Source organism: Myxocyprinus asiaticus, chromosome 47, assembly GCF_019703515.2.
Source record: "Myxocyprinus asiaticus isolate MX2 ecotype Aquarium Trade chromosome 47, UBuf_Myxa_2, whole genome shotgun sequence".
Taxonomy (NCBI): Eukaryota; Metazoa; Chordata; class Actinopteri; order Cypriniformes; family Catostomidae; genus Myxocyprinus; species Myxocyprinus asiaticus.
In genome coordinates this window covers 5,891,079-5,904,652 of record NC_059390.1, presented here as the reverse complement: position 1 = coordinate 5,904,652, position 13,574 = coordinate 5,891,079, and the positions used below count along the sequence as shown (strand labels likewise).

Here is a 13,574-nt window from a genome sequence, read left to right as displayed (position 1 = left end):
TTCCTATTGTCTCAGAAATCAGTCCTCCTCCACCCCACTTGTGTGCTGTCCAAAGTTGTTCATGAATCTAAAACTTTTGCTGTTTGCTTGGAAGTATTTATGGTGTTTCAAAGTTAACTGATGTCTATTGATAATGGAGTCAAAATCACATTACATTTAATATTAAAAACCATCATTTAGTCTATGCATTTACACTTAGATGACATAGAATTGGATCCTGCAAAGGCGTCATTTACAATGTCGTTTACAAGCTGTTACGTGTATCTCAGTGTTCTGACAAAGGTGATAGATGCACATGAAATGAACTCTCTTAATGCTAAGGCTTAAATGTATGTGCTAATAATCATTGTTATGTTCACACTATAGTGGAGGAAACTGAAGAAGAAGGTAAATCTGTGTTTGATTTGTGTTGGGTTGCTGTTACCTGCATGAAGTTAATTTAAAATTGACCCCCAAATATAAATAAATTAAAAATGAGATTATGATACAGTACTTGACAACATGTGGCCTAAACTATTAGAAACCTCTGCTGTAAAATCTGACAAAATATTTGACACGCATGTAGACAATTCCCAGTCACCCAGTGTATTCATCCAACCATTCACTCATTTATTTTTGCAATTATTCCTTCCCTCCCTCCCTCCTTCCTTTCATTCATTTGTTTGATTGCCCCTCCTCCTGAAGTGGAAGGTAATGTTTTGAGATGTATTATACTATATCAATAATTGTATTCATTAATTTATGCACTCACACTCTCATTGTTTAGTTGTTCATTGGTGTAATGGTATGTTTCTCAGAAGCCTTTTAACCACTAACAAATATTATGTTTTTACACATATGTAAACCTTGCATGATACTGAAAGACATCTGTATTACTGCATCCATTTAATTGTTTCTTTTCACAACAAGTGGAACCTCCACCAGAGGAAGGTAAAGCAACCAGCTGACCTTAATTTTGTGGTTACTTAATATTTCCTTAACATATTAACTTTGCAATCACAAGTTTCAATGCTAGACATTGAATACTTTGTTATATTTTTATATTAGAACCAGCCCCCTAGGTGGAAGGTAACCATTGCCCAATCAAGCTTCATATTTTACTTTTATTGTTAATACATAATTTATTCAAGCATTTTGGTATTTTAATTATTATAAAAATATATAATTGTATATCATCATAGTTACAGCAGTTCATACCGAGCACTATTTAAATAATTAAATTAACAAACATTGCTAGTTACATGATACAAAATTCCTCAAACTGAAACATTGGCAAATTATATATACTTTTAGTACTTATTGTGTGAACTAAGACCTGCATTCAGGAAATTCAAGCTTCATTAAGTTCCCTTTTAATTACAATTTAGATTCAGTTCAATTACTTGAATTGACAAAGTGATAGTAACTGAAATTCGAGATTCAGTACTGTCTAAATTAGTTCAAATTCCTTATTTTTCTTCTTCTAGAATGATAATATTTTGTGTCTGGATTTACTGTTTATTAAGACATTCCTTGAATGTCAGGACTTATTATGGTATGTGTATTTATTCTTAAGCTTTTAAAAATTAACTGATGTGCTGTTCTTATAATAGAGTCTCCTCCTTCTGTAGAAGGTAATTATTACAGTTGTTATGAATATAATGGTCATTTATACCTTGGTATATCTGTAAATATTCATACTTTAACCATTAACTTATCTTATATCTGTAAAGAGCAAGCCAGAACCTGAACCAGAAGGTAAAGCTCTTTATAGCTTTACATACATTAATATAGTATAAATATGTATTGTAATGAACAAAATAGTTACCTAAGTGTTTCCAAGACACAAACTTGGTCATTCAGTTTACAACTTTTTTTTTTTTTTTTTTTTGCATTTTGCAGCTAATATTTAGTCATAAATGCAGAGGAAGGCATAGCTTTGCACGGCCACATGAATTGACTGGTTGTTTTATGATATGGCAGATACTGTTCAAGTCTGTGATCTGTTTAGTTCTTTAAAGAGCACTGGGTGGCCACTACCATCAATTCAGTTCATTACATTTACTTCCAGTAAATCGAATTCAGTTTGTATTACTAAGCCCAGAACTATGACTCCATTATGTACATTGGTATCTCAATACCATGTATCTCATTTTCCCTTTAATTACTTCAAAATGTGATGATTTGATGGTGATTTAAAGCAAATGTGTTTTACAACCGCATGATGTCTTCTTGTGGGGTCTAAAGGATGCAAACTATGGTATGTTTATTCATAAGGTTTGTATGTCATGATGCAATATATAAGCTCATTTCCATCACGTGTAATGATATGGACTGTCAGAACAGTGGGTCATCACATTCAGACAAATATTTGTTTCCCTATACAAGGATATTTTGGACTGTTACTCTGAAAACAGTTGAAAACACAAACCGTCATAGTTAAAAAGGGTGATTTCTGGATTGTATGTTCCCAAATTGTTAATTTTCCCTGCCAATTTGTTGCCAAAGGTTTTGGTTAAGTAAATGTTAATGTAATTAAGACACTGTGATGTTAATGATGTCAATTTTCCATTCCTTCGTCTGTTTTCATGTAACAGAAGCCCCTACTGAGGAAAAGGCCACAGGTAGCTTCTTCTGCAATTAGCCATGCTATTTAATTCATTGTGGAAGTGCAAATCTTACGTGTAACATTCTCTGTATGTACATGCTGATGTATTTTCTGAATTTGTATCCACAGATGAGACGAAACCAAAGCCAAAGTATGTTCTGTATTCACCACATTCTTAAGTTATGTATTGTTCTCCAAACATTCACACTGTTTCAGTCGGTTCTCATGTTACACTTTTTAACAGGTTCATGTCTAACATCACCGCTCCAAAGATTCCTGAAGGAGATAAGGTGGACTTTGATGTGAGTGAACTGAGCTTCGGATTAGAAAATCACTTCCTCTATATACTTCCACATGTAAGTGCTTTGCTTTTATGTCAATACATCTGTGTGTGTGTGTGTGTGTGTGTGTGTGTGTGACAGGACATCCACAGGAAGCGCCAGGAGAAGGATTTAACAGAGCTGCAGTCTCTCATTGAAGCTCATTTCATTCAGAGGAAGAGAGATGAAGAGGAGCTGATTGCTCTGGTCAACAGAATTGTAAGTCCTGCATACTGTACCTACAACTTAAAACAGACTCTTTTAGTCTTTACGTGTGATTGACAGTTCTTTATTGGTGGCTGCATGCAGGAGAAGCGTCGTGCCGAGAGGGCAGAGCAGCAGAGAATCCGTGCAGAGAAAGAAAAGGAGAGACAAGCTCGGCTGGCCGTGAGTGATACTCCCCTTAGCCAATAGGAAGTAGGCATTAATTTCCAGTAAGGAATGAGAACATAGTAAGTGAAACTCACTCCATTGCCTCTCTACAGGAAGAAAAGGAGAGGAGAGAGCAAGAGGAACAGAGGAAGAAACAGGATGAGGATGCTAAGAAAAAGAAAGCGCTTACCAACATGACACACCAGTATGGAGGAATCCAGCAGAAGGTCAGACTTAGAGATTTGAGGGGAAACAACTAATGAAGGCATTGGACCTTGCAAAGTATTACGCTTAATACTGAATGGATTTAAAATTTAAAAATTCGCTTGAAAAATGGTAGGTCTTTTCAGTTATGAAATACAATTATTTTGTTTCTCTTACATAAATGTACAGTAAAACTGTGAGGGTATCAGAAAGTAATATCATGGTGCTTTGATATATACCATGATGCTGAATGATATCATTTGAACAACTGAAAGGGGCAGCGTTAAATTAGAAAACATATATTTTAACATTAGATGTTACATTTTTAAATTCACTATTGTTTAATATAGAATTGTTCTATAGTCTATACTGTATTTAATGCAATACATCAGAATAACTGTAATTAATAGAGTAATTTTTTTTTCAATGAAAAAGTAATTTAATTACAGTAATTACTTACTTAGTAATGCATACACCCAACACTGCTTATGAATGTAAAATAATGTTTTAAATATCAAAATATTTCTAAATACTTGAAATATGTTTCTCTTTTTGGTCAACTTTAATTTTGGTAATTTTTTCATTTACTTTGTTGTTTTTTGAACTCATATACACTACCGGTCAAAGGTTTTGAAACACTTACTTTTCCACATTTTAGAATAATAGTAAAGTCATTAAAACTATGGAATAACATAAATGGAATTATGGGAATTATGTTGTGACTAAACAAAATCCAAAATAAATCAAAACTGTGTTATATTTTAGCATCTTCAAAGTAGTCACCCTTTGCCTAGAATTTGCAGACATGTACTCTTGACATTTTCTCAACCAACTTCTTGAGGTATCACCCTGGGATGCTTTTTAAACAGTATTGAAGGAGTTCCCATCTATGTTGGGCACTTATTGGCTGGTTTTCTTTATTATTTGGTCCAAGTCATCAATTTCAAAAACCTTTTTTTTATTTTTTATTTTTTTTATAAAATTTTAGTTTTATAATGAAATAAATTAATATGGTGGCACAATTATATTTTTGTCTACAAAACAAATTTCAAACATTTAATCATACGCCTTCAGATCAAAAGATTTTTAAGATCATGAGAAACATTTCGGTCAAGTGTTTCAAAACTTTTGACCGGTAGTGTATTTTACATTCTATATTTTTATAAAAAAATAAAAAAATATATATAAATACACTATATTGCCAAAAGTATTCGCTCACCCATCCAAATAATTGAATTCAGGTGTTCCAATCACTTCCATGGCCACAGGTGTATAAAATGAAGCACCTAGGCATGCAGACTGCTTCTACAAACATCTGTGAAAGAATGGGCCGCTCTCAGGAGCTCAGTGAATTCCAGCGTGGTACTGTGATAGGATTCCACCTGTGCAACAAGTCCAGTCGTGAAATTTCCTCGCTACTAAATATTCCACAGTCAACTGTCAGTGGTATTATAACAAAGTGGAAGTGATTGGGAATGACAGCAACTCAGCCACGAAGTGGTAGGCCACGTAAAATGACAGAGCGGGGTCAGCGGATGCTGAGGCGCATAGTGCGCAGAGGTCGCCAACTTTCTGCAGAGTCAATCGCTACAGACCTCCAAAGTTCATGTGGCCTTCAGATTAGCTCAAGAACAGTGCATAGAGAGCTTCATGGAATGGGTTTCCATGGCCGAGCAGCTGCATCCAAGCCATACATTACCAAGTGCAATGCAAAGCGTCGGATGCAGTGGTGTAAAGCACGCCGCCACTGGACTCTAGAGCAGTGGAGACGCATTCTCTGGAGTGACGAATCACGCTTCTTCATCTGGCAATCTGATGGACGAGTCTGGGTTTGGCGGTTGCCAGGAGAACGGTACTTGTCTGACTGCATTGTGCCAACTGTGAAGTTTGGTGGAGGGGGGATTATGGTGTGGGGTTGTTTTTCAGGAGCTGGGCTTGGCTCCTCAGTTCCAGTGAAAGGAACTCTGAATGCTTCAGCATACCAAGAGATTTTGGACAATTCCATACTCCCAACTTTGTGGGAACAGTTTGGGGATGGCCCCTTCCTGTTCCAACATGACTGCGCACCAGTGCCCAAAGCAAGGTCCATAAAGACATGGATGAGCGAGTTTGGTGTGGAAGAACTTGACTGGCCTGCACAGAGTCCTGACCTCAACCCGATAGAGCACCTTTGGGATGAATTTGAGCGAAGACTGTGAGCCAGGCCTTCTCGTCCAACATCAGTGTCTGACCTCACAAATGCGCTTCTGGAAGAATGGTCAAAAATTCCCATAAACACACTCCTAAACCTTGTGGAAAGCCTTCCCAGAAGAGTTGAAGCTGTTATAGCTGCAAAGGGTGGGCCGACGTCATATTAAACCCTATGGATTAAGAATGGGATGTCACTTAAGTTCATATGCGTCTAAAGGCAGGTGAGCGAATACTTTTGGCAATATAGTGTGTATATATATATATATATATATATATATATATAATATATAAATTATTATATTTATATAATATTTTATAATATTTTTCAATAGTAAAATATTTCTGTCCTAATTTCTTCACTTTCACGTGTTATTTTAATGCTCTGATTAAACCCACGAGCCCTTGTTCCTTGTTTCTCATGAAGCACAACCTTTGAGATTTCATTTCATTATTTCATCACTCCACAGAAATAAAGCATGCGTCTCCTCCTCGTGTCACTGTGTATATGAACCAGGAACATTTGCAATTACACGATTGTTTAAAGTGAAAACAAAGCTCTTTGAGTTCACCATCACAGTTTGTACTTGTTCATTTATATTTTCAGGGGAGTTTGGCGTGAGTCACCAGAGGCTCGCGCCAAACTCCCACTTGTGTTTTTGATTCAGAGCGCTTGAGACAGGAGCTGGTTGACGTCCGCGGTGCGGCTCAGTGACACTCAGGCTTCAACTGAATGACACAAACATGCCGTTCATGGCATTTATACAATATATTCGCTTAAAATTCCCTTATTTGGGCATTAAAATGTGATTGGAATTAGAATGCCCAGTAATACAGTAACCACGATCAGACGGTTATTTAAAGAGGCCCTATTATGCTTTTTGGGATTTCACCTTTCCTTTAGTGTGTAATATAGCTGTTTGTGCATGTAAAAGGTCTGAAAAGTCACAAAGCACACAGTCCATGCCAAAGGGAGTTACTCTCTCCCACAGAAAACACTGCTGAAGCACCTGGTTTGCAGTCCAGCCATTACTTCTGTGACATCACTATGTAACACATTTGCATAATACCTGCCTGATGCCCAGGAACTGAAACTCAGTTATGGAAAGGGGCGTTACATTTCAGACACACAGATTGGTCAATGCTCTAAGCGGTTGACCAATCACAACAGACTGGGCCAGCTGACCAATCAGAGCAGACTGGGATTTTCAGAAAGGGGGGCTTTAAAGAGACAGGAGCTACAACAGAGTGTTTCAGACAGAGGGTGAAAAGAGGTGCAGCAGCAATGTACAGTATGAGAAAAATAATGTGTTTTTGAACAGTAAAGCATGTAAACCTATTCTAGTAGACCCCCAAAATAAAATGATGAACATAATAATGAGCATAATATGGGCTCTTTAATAATCGCGACAGGCCTACATAGTAATTACTTTTGGTACTGTTTTGTTAATTAAAATGACCGTATTCATGTACTATGGCATTTACATTGTTCTCTGTGGGATTTTAAAGAATACCATGGTATTACCATGGTACATGTCCAAATAAATACACGGTATTAAATGTCCAAATATACATGGCAATTTTTTATTAGTGTTGTCAAATTTATCATAGAATAATAACTATGAGAAAATGACCATATTCATGTACCATGGTATTTACATGGTTTTCATTCTTCATGGTATTTTAAAGAATACCATGCTATTACCACGGTACATGTCCAAAAAACATGGTGTTGCCATGATACATGTCCAAAAATACATTTTCATTCCTTTGGAACTTTTTATTAATTAAAATGACCTTTATCATGTACCATGGCATTTGCATGGTTCTCCATGGTATTTTATAGAATACCATGGTATTACCTCGGTACATGTCCAAAAAACATGGTATTGCCATGGTACGTGTCCAAAAAGACATGTTCGTTCATATCTTTTGCAACTTTTATTAACTACAATGACCATTATCATGTACCATGGTTCTTTACATGGTTCTCTGTGGTATTTTAAAGAATCCCATGGTATTACTTTAATACTTGTCCAAAACAAACATGGTATTTTTTATGTTAGCATTGTAGCATTGTTGTATTGTAAAGAATACCATAGTATTACCATAGTAAATGTCCAAAAGAACATGGTATTGCCATGGTTGATGTCCAAAAAAACATGGTAGAACCGGTACCGGTCAAATGTGTTTCATCATAAATTAAGAACCATGTGATTAATACCTATAAATAATACCCAAACTAAGACCCCCCACAGGCAGAATCTACTTTACGCTTACGGCATCAATCGTGTCTGGCAGGGCGAGGGTCGTAAAGGGGCAAAGAAACAGACGGAAAGAGAGAAGAAGAGGAAGATCCTGACTGATAGGAGGAAGCCACTTAACGTTGACCATCTGTCTGAAGATAAACTCAAGTAAACCACTTCATACACTTTAGAGGGAACTCAACAGAAATTATGTGATCTAGTCAGTTGAGGTCTTTGCTCACACAGTTCTAAGATCAGTGAGTGTTGTGAAAGTGACCCCTGATGAAGCTTCTGATTGGTTATCGCAGAGAGAAAGCCAATGAGCTGTGGCAGTGGATGATGCAACTGGAGGCGGAGAAATTCGACCTTAGCGAGAAACTGAAGAGACAGAAATATGACGTAAGTCTTCTTGGTTTGCACACGTTCATGCAGGTGCCTGATTGTGGGATGTAGAAAAACATTTAGCATAATAATTTAAAAGATGTCTATTAATTATAGTTTTAAATCACAGACCAGACGAAATTTGTGGATTGCGGTCATGTTGCAAATAACATGACAACATCAGCAAAAGACAAGCATTTTTGTCTTTTTCTCCAGTAAAAAACATCTAAACATTCTTAAAACAAGATTTTCTTGACAAGCAAAATGACATAAGATTTTTTTGTCTTGTTTTCAGAGAAATCTAACAAAATTTAGTAACATTTATGCTTCTATATCAAGAAAAAATATTTGTCAGTGGGATAAGAAAAAACCCTTAATTTTAAGGTAAAACAAGTTTATTTTTCATACCCCGTTAGCAAATAGTTTCTTTTTTTAAGCATTAACCCCAAAAACTTTTGTTAGATTTCTCTTAAAAGTAGATAAAATATTTTACGTTATTTTTCTTCTCAAGTAATTTTTGCTTGTTTTAAGGATGTTAAGATATTTTTACTGGAGAACAAGACAAAATTACTTAGTAGGAAAATTTGTTTTTGCAGTGCTGACAGTGATTTTCTTGTGCCATGTCGCCTTCATTTTAAGAACATTTATGTCTTTTTTTAGCTAGTAAAAAGATAGTAAAAATAATAATTTTATGCTAGTTTGATTCAACGTAAATCACTCTTTAAAGTCAACATGAAATCAAAATTGACCCTACGTTTACTACACATTCTTGATCGTATTGTGAAAGAAATGTTTGTCCTGCCTCTGAAACAACTTTGATATTCGGCTGATGTCACATAGAGACAACTTTCCACAATCTAATCAATTCTGAATAATTAAAGGGATAGTTCACCCAAAAATGAAAATTCTCTCATAATTTTCTCACCCTCATGCCATCCCAGATGTGTATGACTTTCTTTCTTCTGCTGAACACAAATGAAGATTTTTAGAAGAATATCTCTGCTCTGTAGGTCCATACAATGCAAGTGAATGGGTACCAACATTTTGAAGCACCAAAAGCACATAAAGGCATCATAAAAGTAATCCATACGACTTCAGTGTTTAATCCATGACTTCAGAAGCGATATAATAGATGTGAGTGAGAAATAGATACATTTTTAAGTCCTTTTTTACTATAAATCTCCACTTTCACTTTCATTTCCACATTCTTCTTTTGTTTTTTGATGATTTGCAACCGGTGGTCAAAGGTGGAGATTTATAATAAAAAATAACTCAATTATTGATCTGTTTCTCCCCCACAACTTTCATATCGCTTCTGAAGACATGGATTTAAACATTGGAGTCATTTGAATTACTTTTATGCTGCGTTTATGTACTTTTTGGACCTTCTGAGTTCTGGTCACCATTCACTTGCATTGTGTGGACCTACAGAGCTAAAATATTCTTCTAAAAATTTTCATTTGTGTTCTGCAGAAAAAGAAAGTCATCCAATTGGATGGCATGAGGGTGAGTCAATGATGAGAGAATTTTCAATTTTGGGTGAACTATCCCTTTAATGTCCTTTTTGGAGCTTCAAACTTAATTTGTTCACCATTCACTTGCATTATACGGCCCCATTAAAATATCTTTGATTGTGTTCCGCGGAAGAAAGTAAGTCATATGAGTTAGACAACATAAAGGTGAGTAAATGGTTAGATAATTGTTTTTTTCTGGGTGAAAGATTCCTTTAAATGAAGATGTTTTCTTATTAAATCACTTTAAATTCATTACATTATGGACACTGTTACATGTTGACTTTAAATGTTCGACTCAGCCAGTAAGGTAGTTCCCATTTTGGAGCTTTGAAAACAGGCGTCCATGGCGTGCCTGTCTAAAATTGTGACTTGCTTCCAGATGAACGTTCTCCAGACCCGAATCGCTGAACAACAGAAGTTGTAAGTAACTGGCTGTGAGAGCGCCAACCTCACTGTTGTGTAGCCTGCTATCAGTAACTGTTGTCGGTCAGATTTGTCTCGGGTCTCCACCATGGGTGAAGGCAGGTGATGTGCTTGTGGCTCTGATCAGGCACTGGCACTCATTCGGACGTCTGAAGCTCCACAGGTTTCCCCTTCAGCTGGTCCTGTTCACATGTGTTTTGTTTTGTGCTTAGCAAGGCTTCCATATTTGTCCCTTACAGATTACTCAGCTTCTGGCTAGAGTCAAGGATCATCAGAGGTAAGGACCCTAAGCCACACTGGTCACTTTCCCCTGGTTTCAAAGAGCCTTGGGTCAGAGGAAAGATGTTTGGGTCTTTTGAACCCACCCTGCTGAAAAGACCAACATAGAAAATTTGAGTTGGTCTAAGCTGCTCTTTTCAGCAGGGCAGGCCCATTGAAACCATACTGTCCTGACAGGAGGGAGCTCGAAGCATGCGGTCCAGCTCAATCTCAGCATCAAGATGGGACATTTTTTAGGATCTTTAGACTCAATCCTAATAGGACCAGTTTAAGTGGCTCCTTCAGTTCATATCCTTATGTCCTCGCCAATACCCTGAGATTGGCACGTACTGTACATGGAGACTAAAAATACAATTATATATACAGATCAGTGTACATTATTGTATCATTTACAAGATAAAAGCTGTAAGATATTGTAATGTATTGATTGGACATAGATGAGAGAAACTCAAATGCAACGGTAAGTTAAAGTAAATATTTTGTCTCGGGATACAGAGTCTGTAGGCTGAATAAAAGGGTAAGAAGAACAACACTAGGGCAAAACTTCTCAGTGTGAACATGGTCTGCATGAATCACTCATCAAAAACTGTACTGCCTTGTGCATGTGTGTATGAAATATGTCTTTTCTAATGTTCAACTCCCATGTTTGCTGTATTAGAAATATTTGATTTTATGTGAAGCCAAATAAAATGTATAATTATTATTATTTTTTTTTTTTTTCTGCAGTGCCAAAGGCCGTGGCAAGGGCAAGGTTGGTGGCAGGCTGAGGTAAACATGACACAGATCAAGATGGCCCAGAAATCAAGAAGACAATGTCACATTTTCAACATATTCAGTTGTAGTCATTATAAAATTGCTATTCTGTTTGACTGCACTTGAAGAGACGGTAAAGTGACATTTTTTGCTTTTGTCATGTTGTTTTTCTGCTTTTTTGTCTTGAACACACAGGAATTCTGCAGTTATCACTTAATATCATGTACATTAAAAGATTCAAACCATCTACATAGCGTGACTGGTGCATTGTGTATTTTGTAGTTTGCATTTGTCATAGATCAGTCAAAGAAATTATATTTTATTGAATCAAATTAAATCAAAGAAATTATATTTTGACAAGCTGTGTTATATAGGCTATATATGGAACAATAAAAAAGTAATATAAATAAATAGTTAACAACAATATTCAAAGTAATTTTATCATGATATATATATATATATATATATATATATATATATATATATATATATATATATATAATCATTAAGTTACATCAAGTGGAAATAGGCGGTGGCAGTGTACTTCACAGAACTAACCACAGGGGGCGCCCTTCAGTTATGTTCCTTTGACACGAATACATATTTATTTTAATCCAGGATTTCTAATGTAACAAATCAGACGACAGAAAACTCCCATGCACGAGGAAAAGATATAATCCACACAAAGAATATATAAATAAATAAATAACATTGGATAGGGTAATGAATGAGTTCTATGCCCGTTTAAACTAAACTAATTAAATGCAAAGTGGTCCTGACTCGTGTTGCAGCCAGAGTTCTACAATTTTTATTCAATGCTAATTTTAACACACATTTTTCATTTTAACTCGAGTTAAAGCCATAGAAATAAGTTGAAGCAGTGTGATTCACATAGATTACCACAGGAGGGCGCCGTTCATTTGAGACCCTGGGCTCGACCAAGAAGTTGAAGTGGTGTAATGCAAACAAATTACCACAGGGGAGCGCTGTTTAGCTCAGTTCCTCTGACTCCAGTGTAAACATTGGCTATTTAAAGCATTCCTTCGAGAATAATTTAGGATCTCACATTACACTCAAATAAATAAATTTGTAAAAAAAAAAAAAAAAAAAATGGCCAGATATTTTTATTGATGGGCTGTTTGTGTTAAATCAATAAATCAATGCAAATTGTAATACATGGTAGTTATGACAATGTTTTAAATAAATGTAATAATTTTAAATCAAATCAAAGCAAAGCATAATTTAACATTTCCAGCCACTGAAATACGTTAAAGCTGTGTAATTCAAACAAATTACCACTGGAGGTTGGTACCATAACAAGGAGTTCTGAAAGAGCTCGATTTGCAGCAGTGTAATGCACAAACATCACCACTGGAGGTCGCTGTCAAGTTCATCTGACTTTTAGAAGTGTAATTCACATTAACAGCCACAGGAGGGCGTTCAAGTTATTCATTTTAAGTCAGCCGCTTTCAATTCCAGGACGTTTTTTGTCTTTCTACAGACGTTTACCAAAAGTGTAATTATTTGAACATATTAATTAAAATGATAAAAACACTTCCAGTGTTCATAAACGAATGTGATAAGAGCTGACAAGCAGATAGGAGCTGCACTGGCATGACTGGAAATAGCCTCCCGAGAGCGTTCCAAAGATGGCTGACAGTGGACTGACTTGCTAGAAAGACTTTGAATTAGAGCCAACTCTGTGTCGCGAAGCCCCGCCCAGTTCCAAAGCCTGTTGTTTATTGCCAATTTCCATTCAATCTGCTCATTCTATTTACATGAAATTAGCGCTGAAAGTGCACGTGTCATGGAAGATTTACAACTACTGCCACAACTCTTTCTTTGTTTTTGTCTGAAGAATATTAAGAAGGAGGTGACTAATTTAAAGGTACAAATGGCTTCACTACATCTGCTGTCAAGAAACTCCATCTCTATACATGGATTTTACACTGTTTATGAATGTATGAGACAATATGTGTTCTGATAAAGAGCATTAATCTGTTTGGAGTCATTAATGTGGAAATGTTTTAGTAAATCAGCATAAAGAGCTGAGCAGAGGCTTTCTGTCATGTATGTGTTGTTTATCTGCTGTGTTCAGGTCAGTCATTGTAATTTGTGGTTGAGCTGGATGAAAATGTATTTTGAGTGCATTTCATCCATTTTTTTTTTTTAACCTTATCTGTCAAAGAGTATAGTAACTTAACTAGCTGCATAGTTTCGGACAGTCAGCTGGTTACAGTCTGGACCTGGTTACAACCTCTGAGATGTGAGACCAGGTTGAGATCATAGAAGCTTGTCTACTTTGGGA

At 36.1% G+C, this 13,574-nt stretch overlaps 1 protein-coding gene across 3 annotated transcripts; it reads left to right on the top strand.

The window, feature by feature from the left end:
- Window positions 1-420: 420 nt before the first annotated feature.
- LOC127436488 (troponin T, cardiac muscle isoforms-like) lies at window positions 421-11,508 on the top strand. Of its 3 annotated transcripts, XM_051690684.1 has the most exons (11): window positions 421-930; window positions 2,577-2,603; window positions 2,717-2,738; window positions 2,832-2,889; window positions 3,010-3,126; window positions 3,217-3,294; window positions 3,393-3,506; window positions 7,972-8,084; window positions 8,225-8,315; window positions 10,191-10,231; window positions 11,240-11,508. In XM_051690684.1, exons 4-11 carry the CDS (start codon window positions 2,836-2,838, stop codon window positions 11,283-11,285), a joined length of 654 nt encoding a protein of 217 aa, XP_051546644.1. In that variant the 5' UTR covers window positions 421-930; window positions 2,577-2,603; window positions 2,717-2,738; window positions 2,832-2,835; the 3' UTR covers window positions 11,286-11,508. The 3 variants fall into 3 exon arrangements, with proteins under 3 accessions (XP_051546644.1, XP_051546643.1, XP_051546642.1); XM_051690683.1 differs by lacking the exons at window positions 421-930; window positions 10,191-10,231 and adding an exon at window positions 10,474-10,511 and having other exon boundaries at window positions 946-2,603; XM_051690682.1 differs by lacking the exon at window positions 421-930 and having other exon boundaries at window positions 1,413-2,603.
- The last annotated feature ends 2,066 nt before the right edge of the window (window positions 11,509-13,574 follow it).